This window comes from Arachis hypogaea, chromosome 17, assembly GCF_003086295.3.
Source record: "Arachis hypogaea cultivar Tifrunner chromosome 17, arahy.Tifrunner.gnm2.J5K5, whole genome shotgun sequence".
NCBI lineage: Eukaryota > Viridiplantae > Streptophyta > Magnoliopsida > Fabales > Fabaceae > Arachis > Arachis hypogaea.
The window spans coordinates 16463555-16479848 of NC_092052.1; the positions used below are offsets into that span (position 1 = coordinate 16463555).

Genomic DNA, 16294 nt, shown 5'->3' on the forward strand with positions numbered 1-16294 from the left:
TAATAAATTATACAATTTAAAAATTAAATATTATTTATTATAAAAAAATAATTACAAAATTTAAAAATTTTAATACCTCTTGTCTCTTATTTTTAAAATTTTAATTCATAAGTTCGCTAAGATAATATGGATCAAATTATAATTGGATTTAAAATAATAAAAAGTAAAATATAATAAACTAAATATAAAATAAATCTTAAAATAGATACTAATAAAGTGATGTATATTTGATTCAACTTGACTAATTAATAAGTGTATTCAATACAGCTTGAAATAATAAGATGTTTGGTTTTTTGTAGTTGTTAACTACTGTCTTGACCAATTATTTATATATGCATATCTTGAACAAATGATTTAGTTCTATTTATAAAAAGAAAAAATTCTCTTAAAATTCATATTGCTCTTGTAATTGAAAAAAAAATTAACATATGATAGTTTTTAGTTGGGTAAAGTATATTTTTTGTTCCTGAAGTTTAGCAAAAATTTCAAAAATATCCTTAAGTTTTATTTTGTTTTAAGTTTGTCCTAAAAGTTTTCGATTTGCGTCAAATATACCCTTAACGGCTAAATTTTCAAAAAAATTAAGACCAATCTAACAATAATGCATAAAAAATATGCTTGATTTGCTTGTATTGAAGGTTGTTCTTATGAAATTGTTGTTGAATTGGTTTTAAATTTAATTTTTTGAAAAATTAGCCGTTTGGGGTATATTTGATGCAAATCAAAAACTTTTAGGACAAAATTAAAACAAAATAAAACTTAGGGATATTTTTAAAACTTTTATCAAATTTCAGGGACAAAAAATATATTTTACCGTTTTTAGTTTATCCCATGTAACTTATATAAAAAAGAATGTGTTCGAACTATATCTTTAAATTAAATAATCTTTTGTTAATCCTTTCCCTTCTTTTCAAGCAGAGAAAAAAGGTCAAAAAGTACATATGTCATATATATGTTGCATGTAGAAATAAATAAATTTGCCAAAAATTCCAACATTCCATTCTTGATTATCAAGAAATTAGTAAACACTTTAGAATATGCTATACTTGATGTTTGACATTTAATCAAAGCCATTATACTCTTAATTATTAGGATACAACTATTAGTCCATGGCCTTCTCTTATAAATGGATGTTCTAATCCGTAGTAATGAAATGACCATACTAATTCTATGGTAAACACCGATTAAAAGGAAAAAAAAAAAGAAGCCAAAATCATCATTAGTAACGTCCAATAAAAGTGTTATGTCTATATTCGGTGGTGCAAGTAGTACCTCATCAGCAGCTATAACAGGTAACATAGATAGGATCTCTTTTAATTATTATTACACTAAATTAAAGATGTTGGGAATAAACTGATAGTGGATAAAAGTAGTCAATTATTGAAGACCGCAACCATATAAATTTACATATGTAATGTATATAATGTGTTCCAATTAAGTTCCAACGTATTAATATGCAATTTCAAAGTCTAATAATTGAATGAATAACAATGAGCATGATAACCTGTGTTTATGTACCTTGCAAGAATAACAGATTGCGACGAACTGGGTATTGTAGTGGCGGAAGAAGCGGAGCACGTAGGAGAACGCATTTTTTGGGGACTGGATAGTAAGTTTTCTGTTTATAATTTTTTTGGAAAAAAAGAGATCAATACATTAAAGTGGAGCATACAAAAAGATTGCTAGTCCTATATTATCTTTGAATAATATCACCAATATCAACAACTACACTCTTTATATAACTATTAGTATTAAATCGTGCTATTTAAATTTGACATGTTAAATTAAAAATAATATTTTATAATTATAAATTTTTTGAGTTTAGTATAACACAATCATTGTCATTATATAATAAACATATTGAATATGCTGTTTTATCTTTATTCAAAGTAAAAAGCAAATAGAAGAGTTTAAAGTCTATAATATTCTTGAACCATAAGGAGGGAGACATGAAAAAAATAATGTAATAATAGCATGTCAATTTTACATAGAAAAGCAATTGGCATATAATGTTGTGCTCTTTGTTACAAATTTCATCTCAAATATGAAAACAGAGTTATAGATAAATTTGTTATATCTATAATAAATATTTATACAAAAGTGTAAATCATAACATGCTATTAAAATGAAAATAATATTATTCTTATCTAAATATTATTAAAAACTTCTTTGAACACGACATTTGTTGTTGATGACTTTAGATTGCCGTCTTTGTCTAGAATTAAAACCCTGAGGCCACTGCGACTCTTAACTCTTGACAAAGCAACATAAAGTTGTCCATGGGTGAACACTGATTTTGGCAAGTAAAGCCCTACATGTGATAATGATTGACCCTGACTCTTGTTAATGGTCATTGCAAAGCATACTGTTAATGGAAATTGTCTCCGTTGAAAGTTAAATGGCAACCCTGAATTTGAAGGAATCAAGTTCATTATTGGAATGTACACTTTATCTCCAATATTTCTACTGGTCACTACCGTCACTCCAATTATGTTGCTGCCAAGTTCGTTAACTATTAATCTTGTCCCGTTGCAAAAACCTGAAGTCCGGTCTATGTTTCGCAGTAGCATTACAGCGACTCCTGGTTTCAAAGTCAACTTGTGATTGGGTAGTCCCGAACATTTGATGTCATTTAGGAACTCTGGTGTGAACCACTCTTGTTGTACATCTTCATTCTCATCAGCTTGACATGTTGTGTTAGAACTCAAATACTCCTTTTCCATCCCTGGAAATATTGTCAAGACAAAATCGTTTACCTTCTCGACACTCTCAAGCGTGGGTGCAGGAATTGCCCTACTCTAAAAATACCTATAATTTGACATGTTTTGCAACAAATTTGAATATGCAAAGTCTACCAAATGAAAGAGAAGGTCATCAGTAGTTGTAATCAATAGATCATCTGGAATTTCAAATTCTGATTCATCACCAACAACAGAACCAATATTTTCATTTCCAACATCAAGTATCCAATTAGCAAATCTCTTCATTTCACTGTCATCTTGATCTGAAGAAGGTATTAGAAGCCTCATGTTCGTATGCAGTTTCAGAACCTTACAAAACGACCACAGATGGGATGAGTTAATAGCTGATGTCAATATATCGTGTCTACTCCCTTTCGAAATCAACGGAAGTATCTGTCTGAAATCACCTCCTAGAACAACAACCTTACCACCAAATGGTTGATGTGTCTTATGTTGATCAGTAACTGACATAAGATCCCTGAGGGTCCGATCAAGTGCTTAAAAGCACATTTTATTGAGCATTGGAGCTTCATCCCAAATTATTAAGCTAATTTGGATGAGCAGCTCAGCCTTCAAACTTTCATACTTGATATTGCAAGTAGATTCATCAGTAATTATAATGGGTATTGAAAATCTAGAATGAGCCGTTCTGCCACCACGTAGGAGTAAAGACGCAATTCCACTGGATGCGATATTTAAAATAATCTTTCCTTTAAATCGAATAGTAGAAGAAAGTCCATTCCAAATAAATGTCTTACCACACCCACCATGCCCATAAAGGGAGTAAAAACCACCAGAGTCTGTAATAACAGCATTGAGTATCTTATCGAATACTAACCTTTGCTCATGAGTCATCTTTTGTTCCGTATATAAGTTTGTATGAGTCAACTCATTTGGGTCATATGCTAACTCCTCCTCTATTAGCTTATTCTGAAAAAGGCGAACATCAGACATCTCAGGATATGGCATTGATTGATAGTCTCTTAAAGATCTCGCATTGCTGTTGAGTATCTTCTCAATCTCAATAAGGCAGAGGTTTTTCAATTTGTCATCAGTCATGTTTAGTCCTAGCAAAAGCACATGGTGGTTTTATGAAATATTTAATAAGTAATTCCAAAATAAAACTATTAATATTATTAATAAAAATAAAAATAATAAGAGAATACAATCTTGATATAAAAAAAAGATATAGTAAAATATCTTGATTTTTCAAAATTTTTGTCCTCTCATATAGTATTCCATCAGCTAATAATGTTCAAGTTGCATTTCAAACACGCTCTGGGTTGCTAATGCTATTAGATATCAGTAGCATTGCAAATAATTTTCTCAATTGATTACCAGATGCAAGTTCAGCTACCTCATTAATAGCTGTAATGAATTTCCTATCATCGCACAGTAGTCCCATGGAATAGCAAGCATCTTGGAAGCTAGAATATGTAATTCTATTAACTGTCCTAATAGACTCATATGTTGTGCAACCTCTCTGAACAGCTAACAAAATTCTCATATAATAAATATCACCTGTACCCGATGGAACATAGTTTAACCTCCCGATAGAATACCCTCTTTTGCGTGGATGTCATTCCCTTGCTTCTCTATCATAAACAAATTGATTTGGAAACTCAGCATATGTCAAAATTTGACCTAATTCAAATTTTTTATTGGCCTCCATCCATGTTAAGAACATCGTACATTTTTCTTCCTCTTCTTCCACGATTTTCTCAAGATCATCATCGTCTTTAAAGATGATATTTTGCTTTCCAGGCAAATGAAAGGTTAATCTCATCACTGAAGGCCAATCTAATTCGATTTGTGTGCTCCAATGAATCTATAATAATTATATAGCATATACCAAAGATTGTTTTTAATAGACCAATTAAAAAATTAAATGTTTGGTCTTTAAGTAATAAAAGCATATTAACATACGCTGGCTTTGTAACTGGTCGATATTGTTTGATGTTTGTTGAAGTTGTTGTTGACTTGTCTGATGACATGGGCTATCATATGCTCCACGTGTGATATCTAAATTACTAATACTATTAATATTGGCACATTATTCTTTTTCACCTCCAGAGTGTGGATTAGTAGTTGGAGACCTTGGTCAATATGGTGTTGGGTTATCACCTAATAAGATAATTCGAGACATTAGTTTTGAACAATTTTCTGTTAAAGTTTATAATTGAATAAATGGTAGGAACATCAAAATACATAAAGTGAATGCATATTCACATAAGCAAATTTCAAAAAAATTCATCCAAAGATCAACCTGTATTGATACTGCTATTTGTAATGTCCGACAACACTGATTCAAAATGCACACCATTGGAACTATCACTCGAATTTTCTGTAATTTTTTTATAAACAAATATAGTAAAATATTACGAAGACAATATAAACTAATAATTTATTACTTGTCAATAGCTAAATAATGTATAAAAAATATTGTATTTTATGAGATTTTATTTGGCCAAAATACTCATGACCCACCACGCACATTTGTTCCTTCTTCTCTATTCCTATTCCACTAAAAATTCTAAATCAATCATTATGTTTTGTTATATATTTATATCCATGTAGTTCTCATTTTTTCTCTATTTTTTTTCCAACCATTTCACCAACTATCCTAATTGAATTCAACCTCCTCACTCTTCTGCATCTCTACTCAATAAATAAATAACTAAATGGTCAGTTTAACTTCAATGGTGGCTTTAATTTTCTTTTCATTCTCATTTATTTAATTACGTAAATATATTTTGCGAAAAATAATATATATTTTTTCACAAAAGTTTCTTTTTTCAAATAAATATAAGTTTAATCTCAGTCAATAAATTCAACTAATAGTTAAATTTTTTTATTTTTTAAATAAAAAAATTGAAAATAAATAGCTTATAATTAAAAAGAGAGAAAAAGATGAAAGTACCTCTATTATTGTACAGAGACAATCTAAAAAATAAAAATATAAATGGAGTAAAGAGAAAATTTATAAATGTGACAAATAAAAAAAATTAAATTTAAAAATCGAAACGGTTAAGAAGTCACTTAATTAGGAATTAATATTAGAATTTCAAATTTCAAATTTTTAAATAGAGTTTACTAATTAGTTAGTGCAAAATTTAAATTTTTAAATAAAATTTTTTAATTAAACGTTCGTTGTTCATCGGAATATAGGAATTTGTTAATTTAAAAATGATTTTATTAGTTTCGTGATAAATAGTGTCAATCCTATTATTTATCGATAAAAATAAATAAAATTAAATATAATCTAAAAATTAATAACCTTATAAATTACATAAATTTAAAAAAATATTTAAAAAGAGAAAAAAATAAAAGTACTTCTATTGTGCAGAAACAATTTAAAAGATAACAATGTAAATTGAGTAAAGAGAAAAATTATAAATGTGGCAAGTAAAAAAATTTAAATTTAAAAATCAAAACGGTTAAGAAGTCACTTAATTAGGAATTAGTATTAGAATTTCAAATTTTAAATTTTTAAATAGAATTTTTTAATTAGTTAGTACACATTTTAAATTTTTAAATAAAACTTCCTAAATTAATTCAATTTTGTCAGACAACATTAGAAACAGAATTAAATATAGAAAAATATCGAATTAAAATTTTTTTTAAATAGTATAAATAACCTCACATTTTAATAAGACTGGTAATTCTATTTACTTTAATATAATCTTTTGTAATTAGCATAGTAGCTTATAAATTATATAAAATTTTTAAAAAATATTCTCAAACCCAATTTCTTACTTGAAAATTAAAAAAAAAATTTATTTAAATTTAAATTTAAATTTAAAATTTTAAATATAATACTTAAATTAAAAACTATAATTAGATTTTCTTTTTAAAATAAGTACACATTTAAAATCAATAACTAACTTAATTGTATCAACAATAATTCATATGAGAAATTTATAACGTTATAACATTAAATACTAAATTAGAAATTAACAGATATCAATGGTGTGAATCGAATTAAAAATTAAACCATAAGTAATAACCAAATAACTTCAATTTATATTTAAAAAAATTCTAAATTCCAAACAAAAATCCAAAAGAACCAAAAAAAAAAAAAATAACAACTCAAGAAAAGACAATGTTTTCACCAAAATAAATATATGCTTGACATTATTCTATTATATATACTCTAAAAGAGATTCTAAAACATGTGATCCAAATTCTCAAGTTTCATTCTTAATCTTGATTTTCTTGCAAGTTGAGGTATCTCCTTGCACCTTCGAATCTTCCGACTCCGAGGATAGTCGCTTGGTTGGTGTAATAGCATTTTTTAACACTTCGGATTCATCATTGTCCGCAACTGTATTGAAAAATTCAAGCAACAAATTCTGTACAAAATACTACGTTAAATTAAAGACTTCCTTCTCACCTTTGATTTTATCTCAATAATATTTTTTTAATAAAATAAAGATCTAACTTTGAGAAAATAAACAAACAAAAAATTCATTTTTGAACAAATACCTTAACACCTTCTACTTTCTCCCCTTCAATGATTGAGGAAGCCTTTGAAGTTGGAAGCAAACCACCGGTGTAGTCAACATCCTAAAATTATAATTAGTTATTAATTATTATTTATAAATTAGATATTACTAATGACCAAGGAAGAGAAAAATAAACTATTTTTTAATAGAAAGTACACTTATAACTGTACTCACAATTTGAATAGGGTGAGCCTTTTTGAATTTATTTATGAGGTCCACATTATCAGTCATCTTCTTAACTTTATAAAAAGGCGAAAAATGTGGATTATCAGATATTTAAACTTCAACAATGAAGAGAAAGGTCTTATCAATTAGGTTGAGTAAAAGTGTATGTGTATCCAATAGATCTCATTTCTGCAGGGTATTACATAATATATTAATAATAAATAATATAAAAATTAACATTAAAATTATCTTCACTAATATTTTTAGAAATAAATATTGGTTAGAACTTACCAATAGGAGTGAATCAAGTATCTCTACACAGCTCTTTTTCCAAAACTTGTTTTGCCTCCTTGTCACGAATCGAGACACAAGAACCCTCTTAACCGAAGCGTGTATTTTTCTTTCGTAGAATTGATAAACAAAAATCAAAGAACAATTAGATTGGGATAAACAAACAAATTTAAAATATAAATAATATAAATTTAAAATAAAATAAAAAAATATTAGTAGAAAACTCACGTCTTCATCGAGCCAAACCATCTCAATTGAGTATGGCAATGAAGAATTACCGTAACTTGGTAGTGTCCATAATCGTATTAATCGTATACGTACACACAAATTGTCGATTGTAGGTTTGATTTCTGTGATTTTGTGAATACCATCCATTGGAATAAGTAAAGAAATTTTAGATTTTGGATGTATGTAAAGAAAGGGGCTTGATGTACTTTGAATTGTGGTGCTACACATATCTCATAACTTATACTTTTATAGTTGACTCATAGCTAAAATTTTTTAAATTTGATTGACTTTAATTTAAATTTGAATTAAATTTGCAGATAAAGTAAATAAAAATATTAACAATTTTTAAAATTCTAATTAACGTAAATATATTTAAATTTACGTATGTAGCTGCAATTTTTGAAAAAAAATCTACAAAAATTTAAAAAATCGTGCTAAAAAGAATCAACAAATTTTTAAAAAATAGTGTTAAAATTTAAAAAATAGCAACCTAAGTAAAACAATTTAAAATTTAAAAAATAACAACCTAAGTAAAACAAGCTAAGATTTAAAAAATAACAACCTAAATAAAAAAATTTAAAATTTAAAAAATAACAACCTAACTATAACAACCCAAATAAATAATTTAAAATTTGAAAATAACAACTAAATAATAATTTATAATTTATAATTTATAAATATAAATCTAAAAATTTCTAGTGACGACACCTAAGCAAATAAACTCCCAGACTCAACGTATGAGCGCCACGTCAGCATATGAGCTCCCCATTTGTATTACTATAAAGATTGAACGATTATCAACAGCCTTGGCTGTTTTCATTCTAAAAGATAACTTCATTTCTTTTTAACTAAATATTTTAAAGGGCAATGCTACGTGATCAGCAAATATTATTATTATTTTGGTAAGTAATAATTTGTATTTATATATACAGACATTTTGCATACAAAAAACACATAATTTACACTTTGCATTTATATTTACTAGAGTTTTACACATATGAATTAATACAGTTTGTGTAACACCCTACCACACTGAGCTTTACGTTAAGTCGTAAAATAGAGGTGATGTGGTATTACGACCTCTAAAATAAAATGTATACATATAATAACAGAAAGATTGTAATATACTAGGAGCCTTGAAGAATAGATGAAACAAAAGTCGCGAGATAAAAGCACAACGCTCAAGAAACGAGTTAACCTGCGTGTTAGGAAAACCATAACTATCGAACATAAGATAACAAAAGTAGGAGTAGAGCGCCAAAGATACAAAATAACAAGCTCCTAACTCAGCCCGCGAAGCCAAGGCTGGCCGGAAAATATTTACACATATATACATACATATCCAAAATCCCAAACATATATAAACAAAATCCTGTCTCTCCATAAACCTCTAAGAAGATCAAAAGATTAAGTTATGCGAAGAGGAAACTAAATATATATATTCATCACTGTACAACAAAATAACCCAGTAACCACTTCGCTTCAGGTGTCCAGACGCCTAACGAGGTGCCTCTCGACCTGTATCTGAAAAACAACAACATCGTATGGAATGAGAACCGGAGGTTCTTAGTATGGTAAAGGTGCCACACACATAATATATAAGGTCCTGGGAATGCCAGAGGCAATCCTAGAATGCCGACACTCAGATTATAGAGTTTAAAGTATTAAACAAAAGGCATAAAATGTGGTTTTCTAAGAGTATCTAAACCTAACTTAACTTAACCTTAAATCAAAGTTCCATACTACCATTCCTCCGTACCTCCATCTCCGTCAGTATTTCACAGACAAATAAACAGATAGAGGCAAGCACAAGAAGGTTACAAATATTGCAGGTAACAAATATATATTTAGCATGGCAAGTACACTTAGGCACACTCAATTAATGCACAAACAAGTAATTCAAGTAGAATGCATATGATGCATGCTTGTCCTATGGCTGATGAGACTCATCTGTCGGTTATTCAGCAACCCAACAAGTCCGAAGACCTTCGACTGTCTCTCGACGTGCATCCCCAAGAGTCTATGCATAGCTTTTTCTCAAATAATCAATATTGCTCAATGGGGGTTAACATTCCCGGGAATTTATAAGTGTCCGGTCACCCTTATGTCGTAGGGTCAACAGAGTATCGAGTTTTTAACCTGGTACACATGGTGGCAAGCCGCGGTACTTTACCTAAGAAATCTCGTACCTCAGATCATTTAATCATTCAAGCCAAATATCATACATGATCATCTGTAACATTTCATAGTCATTTCATCACTTTTCAGCTTTTCTTCATCTCCAAGTTAACCCCATTTCCTAACTTCATCCGAATATCAGGTTTAATACTATTATTAATGACTAAAAGAATGAAAATAGAGGTTTAGAGGTTTGAAACACAGTTTAGTCCATTGAAAATCATGTTTGCTGAAATGAGGGCCACGCGTACGTGTGACTCACGCGTGCGTGTGGGAGTATGAAGCTGCAGCTCACGTGCGCGTCCCTTTGTCATGCGTACGCGTGGGTGAAAACTTTATGTCATGCGTGCGCGTGGGTCACGCGTACGCGTGGACATGCTTACTACCCCTTACGCGTGTGCATGGCATCAGTCGCGTACGCATCGCCGAAATTCCATGCCACGCATACGCGTTGGTCACGCGTACGCATGGACGTGCGTTCTTTTAAAAAAACAGATCAGTAGCAGAGCTGCAGAATCATAACAAGTTTCCTGCATAGTCACATATAAATTACATATTTCACACCAAAATTTTCGACGGGCATAACTCAATCGTTTCAAATCATTTTTCTTCCGTTCTTCGAACGGCATAAAGTTCATGATCCCAATTTTCATTTAAAACCAATTAAAATCAATTTGGGGTTCCAGAAACCAAGTTATAACCCGCCGAAGTTCAGTCCAAAACCAAAGTGCAACAAAACCTCATAAACCTCATTTTCAATTCAAAAGTCTCATTTTACACACTTTCAAACCCACCAAATCAACACTACATACCCTTCATCATCACCATAGCAATCATCACCATAATCATAGTCCAAACCATCAACAAATTCACTAAATCACCACTAATTCATCAAGCATTATTAACTATAAACTTACATTCTCAAATCCATAATTATCAAGCTATTCAATTTCACACAAACATCCAACCAAACCAACTAATTAACAAGATGTTAAGCAATGATTGTATACACATTCGTTCCAGCCTATCTTATGGTCATCTAGCCTAAGTTTTCACAAAACCTTACATATTAAATGCAAGAATTCTAAACCACACCTTGGCCAATTTCCTCGTAGTGATCAAGGCAACTTATTTAAAACAAACACAACCCTTCCAAAATTTAATAAACACTAGACTCAGCTCCCTCCAAGTTCCAATATTCACAATTTCAAGCACCAATTATTTATTCATAACCTAATACACATTTATAACACATATATACCTAATTTAATATTCAAAGCTCAAATTCAGTAAAATTAAAATAAAATTATGGTTTCCTCAAGCTTCACATAAGCAAAAGTGAACGTTTTTCTCAAGCTAATTGGATCTTAAAACATCAAAGAACAAAGAAATTCAATATCTCCACTTAATTTTTCAAAAATTGGGAAAGAAGAGGTTGAGGTGAAATAGAAGGTTACCTATGAAATTGTTCCGATAAAAACATAAAGCTCGATGCAGTGAATGCGTGGCCGCAAACGGTGCAGCGATCAGAGCTCAGACGGAGAAATTACCGGAGTTGGAGTTCACCGTAAGGGTTTCGGTGATTTTCTCTTCTTTCCTTCCTTGGATAGCTTTCAGCTTCGTGCTGCTGAAATGAAGAAGAGAAAGGCTTGGGTTTATTTTAATTGCTAGGCCGGTTGGGCCTACGGGTCCGGTTTGGGCTTGGTTCAATCGATTTGGCCCGTTTGGTCCAATTTTGGACATTTTTCTTCGAAATTAGTGTCAAAATTCTCGTTTCGATGAGTTCTATCATAATTTAATATAATATTCGCATTTCTAATTTTTGTTATTAAAAACTAATTTATTGACTAATTATCTACTAATTTAACAGGGTTTACAGTTTGTATCCACATTTTTTAAAATTTACACACATAAATTAATAAAATTTATTTGTTAAAGACAATTTAATATTTGTACTAGTGAGACAATAACCAAAAATACTAAAAATTGATGCCTCCAAGAGTTTCTCTATTTTAAATCATGGAAAAATATTCAATCAATGGCTTCTTATAATGCAAGAAAGCATTTTTATACTGTAAATTTTTTATTAAGAATTCAGTGTATATATATAATATATACACATTCTTTTTTGCAGTTTTCAAATATTGATCAAAACTCTGATATATTTGTTTTGAAATTTGCACAGATGCATATAAAAGGCAGATATATAAGGCAGCGATTACAGGGAATTGGAGTAAAGCTTTAACATATAATATAACTGATCCTACTCGGCTCTGTTCTCTTTTGACTAAGCAAGGAGACACAGCTCTTCACATTGCAGTGAGCATGGAACAAACCAGCTTTGTAGAAAACTTAATAGATCATATGAGTCTGGAAGACATGCAAATTCGCAAGGTAGATGGCAACACTGCCTTTTCTATGGCTGCCATTTCAGGGAATGTGCAAATTGCTAAATTACTACTTCACAAGAATCCAGGATTGGTTTGGATTAAAGGACACAAAAACATGCTTCCAATTGAATTGGCATGTTGGGCTAATCAGCCTCTTATGGTGAATTATTTGTTTCAAAATACTCGACTGGATTATTTGAACCGTCAGTTATCCATTGAAGAAGACATTGTTAGGCTGTTTTTCTTGGCACTTACCACCAGCAATTATAGTAAGTCAAACTCTCGTTGGTTCTTTCTTTCTTTTTTTAGGTTTATTTACTCTATTAGCCTCTATAGTTTTATTAAAATTTCAATACTTTGTTTCTTTTTAATAATTGGGTCTCTATACTATATCCGATTTTGTAATTAAATCCCTGTTGTGTCAAAAACATTGAAATTAACAGAATATTTTGTTAAACTATAGAAAATATTTAGTAAGTATTAGACATATTCGTTTTGTTTAACAGAATATTCTATTAATTCTAATATTTTTGTCACCGTAAGAACTTAGGCTACGTTTGTTTCTAAGAACAGGACAGGACAAGACACTGAGAACGGGACAGGACAAGATACTGATGGACACAGAGACACAAAATTTTGTGTTTTTGTATTCTGTTTGGTGATAAACTAAAACAAATTATGAAAATATAATTTATTCTAATTTTTTTTCATTCAAAAAATTTGAGATGAAAAATATAACAATAAAAAATATAATTATGAAAAATTAACAAAAGTAACGAAAAAAAATAAAAAATAAGTTGTGTCCCTTATTAGTGTTTCCGTGTCCTTCCTGCCAGGATGGACACAAAATACACTAATTCAGTGTCTCTGTACACATTGTCTCTGTCCATGTCTCCTCTGGCAAACATGATTTTGTGTCTCAGTGTCCTTATCTCAGTGTCCTGTTTCTATAAACAAACGCAACTTTAATTACAAAATCTAATATAGGGATCTAATTAAAAATTTAGTAAAATTATAGGACTGACAGAATAATTAAACTTTTTTTTAATAATATATATTTATGAAAACGCAAAAGTGGCAATCCTGTGACATTATAGGTGTGGCATCTTCATTGTTGGATATGTATTCAGAACTTGCCAGGGCCGAAAACAATGACGGACTAACTGCATTGGAAGTCATTGCCAAATTGCGTGAGTTTTCTCAAATCTTAATTTAACTATTCTACATGAAAAATGCTACAGGTTAATATTTTAGTGGAGAATTAGTCAATATTAGTTTAAATATAAAATAAATATAAAAAAAAAAAACATTGCTATTCACCTAGCATTTTTCATTCTAATTTAGTTCTATTTAAATTAAAAGTTATTAGTAATGTATCAAGTTCACATAGTCTAAAATTAAAAATCCGATAGTCTTTATATATAAATATGAATGAGATCATTTTTAAATCTTGAACTAGTTTTGGGATAAGTTATGCCAACTTAATTTTTAATAATTGAAAACTAATTTTATTTATTATTTGTTTTTGTATTAGCCTTGGAGGGTGATGCAGCTGGATATAGAGACATTGTGCGTATGGTATTTGAGCATATGGAAGGGGAGGAGTTTGAGTGTGCAAGAATTTCAAAAGCAATGTTTGATGCAGCAAAATTAGGAAACGACATGATTTTGGAATTTATGTTTGGATACAATGCAAATTTGTTGATGGAAGTGAATTCAAAGGGGCAAAGCTTACTTCACATAGCCATTCTAAATCGACGAGTAACTACATACCAATTAATATTAAGCAAGGGTGCATACACCAATGCTATTGTGCAATTCCTTGATTTTAAGGGAAACAATATTCTTCACTATGCTGGAAAGCTTTCAGCTCCAGAAAGATTTGGAACACCTTGTCATTCTCTACTTCTCAGTGAGGAACGATGGTTTCAGGTCAATTTACACATTAATTCTAAGAGTAAATTATAAGGTGGAAACTCATCACTTGCAATTATTTTCATATGAAGTTGTTAGTTGAGAATCTTTAGATAATAATTTAGTCAAATATGTTAAAGCATCTAACAATTTTCCACTAATAATAAACTAATAACTTCATATGAAGACAACTGCACTGAATTTTCTCCAAATTATAATTGTTGCGCTAATTTATTAGTTGAATAACAAGCCATAACAAATATAAAGTGACTTTAGGATATAAACTGGTTGATTCAGAAAGCAACTAAGAATGATCCAATCTAAACTAACTTGTTTTGATCTGAATTATACATAGGAAGTGGCAAGCATAGTTCCAGGTGCATTTAAAAGCATGAAAAATGTGAAAGGACGAACTCCAGAGGAACTATTCTATAAGAAACACAAAGAGCTTCATGAAAGAGCTATGTCAGAACAGAATGAAACAGCAAACAATTTTATGATTATTGGAACTCTTGTTACCACATTGGCTGTAACTGCTGCTCTCACTATTCGGACCAACACTGTTCAAGGACCAACTCCTATCTTTAAAGAGACCACATGGTACATCATATTCCTTCTATCAATCGTTGTTATAACAACCCTCCTTGTTTTTTCAATGCTCTTCTTCACTTCAGTTATACACAGCCCACGCAAGCAGAAAATGTTTGACCAGGTCAATGTTCGTCATCGGAAGATTGCAATTGGGTGTTTGTTTCTTTTTCTTTCTATAATCACCATTACTTTCACTGCTCTTTGTGCTGGTGTTTTAATCTTCTCTTTCTTCCCCAAATGGATCTTCATTTTCATACTTGCACTTGCTTCTGTGCCACTCGTCTTCTCTTGTAAGATCTATGATTTTGTTACCCCAATAAGTCTTTTGGTACATAAGAATGATCTTTTCTGAGAGCTCATTCCAATATAAGAAATTATCTGAATAGTGACCAATTTTAAAATAAGGCCGTCAAACCAATGCCAAATCAAATTGGTCATTAGCGATCAATCGATCAAATTGGTCGTTAAAATCAGTCTCTATCCAAAAGTTTCTTGTAGTGTTTCTTTGATTAGGTTGCTTAATACATTGTAGAACAAAAAGGCTATTAAGAATGTTTGTAAGACGATTCTTTCTAGAAACATTAAAGTTGTTGTCACCTCTTTTGCCAAATTTTTTATTTTTTTTCATATATATATATTCTGCAATTATTGGAAATTCCTAACTAGCATTCTTTAATTTTCTCTAAAAATTACATTATACATGTGTTAGACAAAATATTATTCTCATAAGAAAATTAAAAAAAAAATAATAAATAATTAGTTGTCTAGTAATATTCCTATATATAATATCTATATCTATTTTAGATTAAATTAGATCATTTGATAGTTAGTTATTTATTTGAATTTTGAAATTTACATCAAGCAAGAAGTGCGGAAAACAGCTACATGAAATTCAAATTCTCTGCAAGTGGTGTACAAGGAGTAACTGCCCATTGAGATTAGGCTGGTCTATAAATAGAGTTTTAGGAATACGTTGTAATCAGTTCAGTTCTTCTTGGAAAACACTTAGAGACCCAAAACGCTCTCAGCCCCTTGGCATCACAGAGTAAAATTGGGAATCTTAAGTAATTCCTCTGAACTCAAACACTTGTACTTTGCTTTCTTTCAGTTTTTATTAATAAAATTTTTTTACTTTTACGTCTTTTTCTCTTTTACGTTCATGTCTCTTCTTTCATCTTCTTTTTAATTTCCTGTTTGTTTTAATTTCTGCATTTTACTTTGCCTCCGGCACCTTGTATGTTTTCCTTTTTATCTTTAATTTTACTTTCGAAACTACAATTGAGACTTTGAG

The 16294-nt window shown here is 30.0% G+C and overlaps 1 protein-coding gene and 1 long non-coding RNA gene across 2 annotated transcripts; one reads left to right on the forward strand and one right to left on the reverse strand.

Moving 5' to 3' along the window:
- The first annotated feature begins 1162 nt into the window (after nt 1-1162).
- On the forward strand, nt 1163-15355 carry LOC112762895 (uncharacterized). Its single transcript, XM_072221713.1, has 6 exons — nt 1163-1292; nt 1535-1609; nt 12294-12767; nt 13596-13688; nt 14033-14430; nt 14768-15355. Exons 1-6 carry the CDS (start codon nt 1244-1246, stop codon nt 15353-15355), a joined length of 1677 nt encoding a protein of 558 aa, XP_072077814.1. The 5' UTR covers nt 1163-1243.
- LOC140181106 (uncharacterized) lies at nt 9185-11736 on the reverse strand. The gene is made up of 2 exons (XR_011875764.1): nt 11566-11736; nt 9185-9454 (listed from the first exon to the last, which is right to left on the reverse strand). It is a non-coding gene; the product is annotated as an uncharacterized lncRNA (long non-coding RNA).
- Nucleotides 15356-16294: the final 939 nt, after the last annotated feature.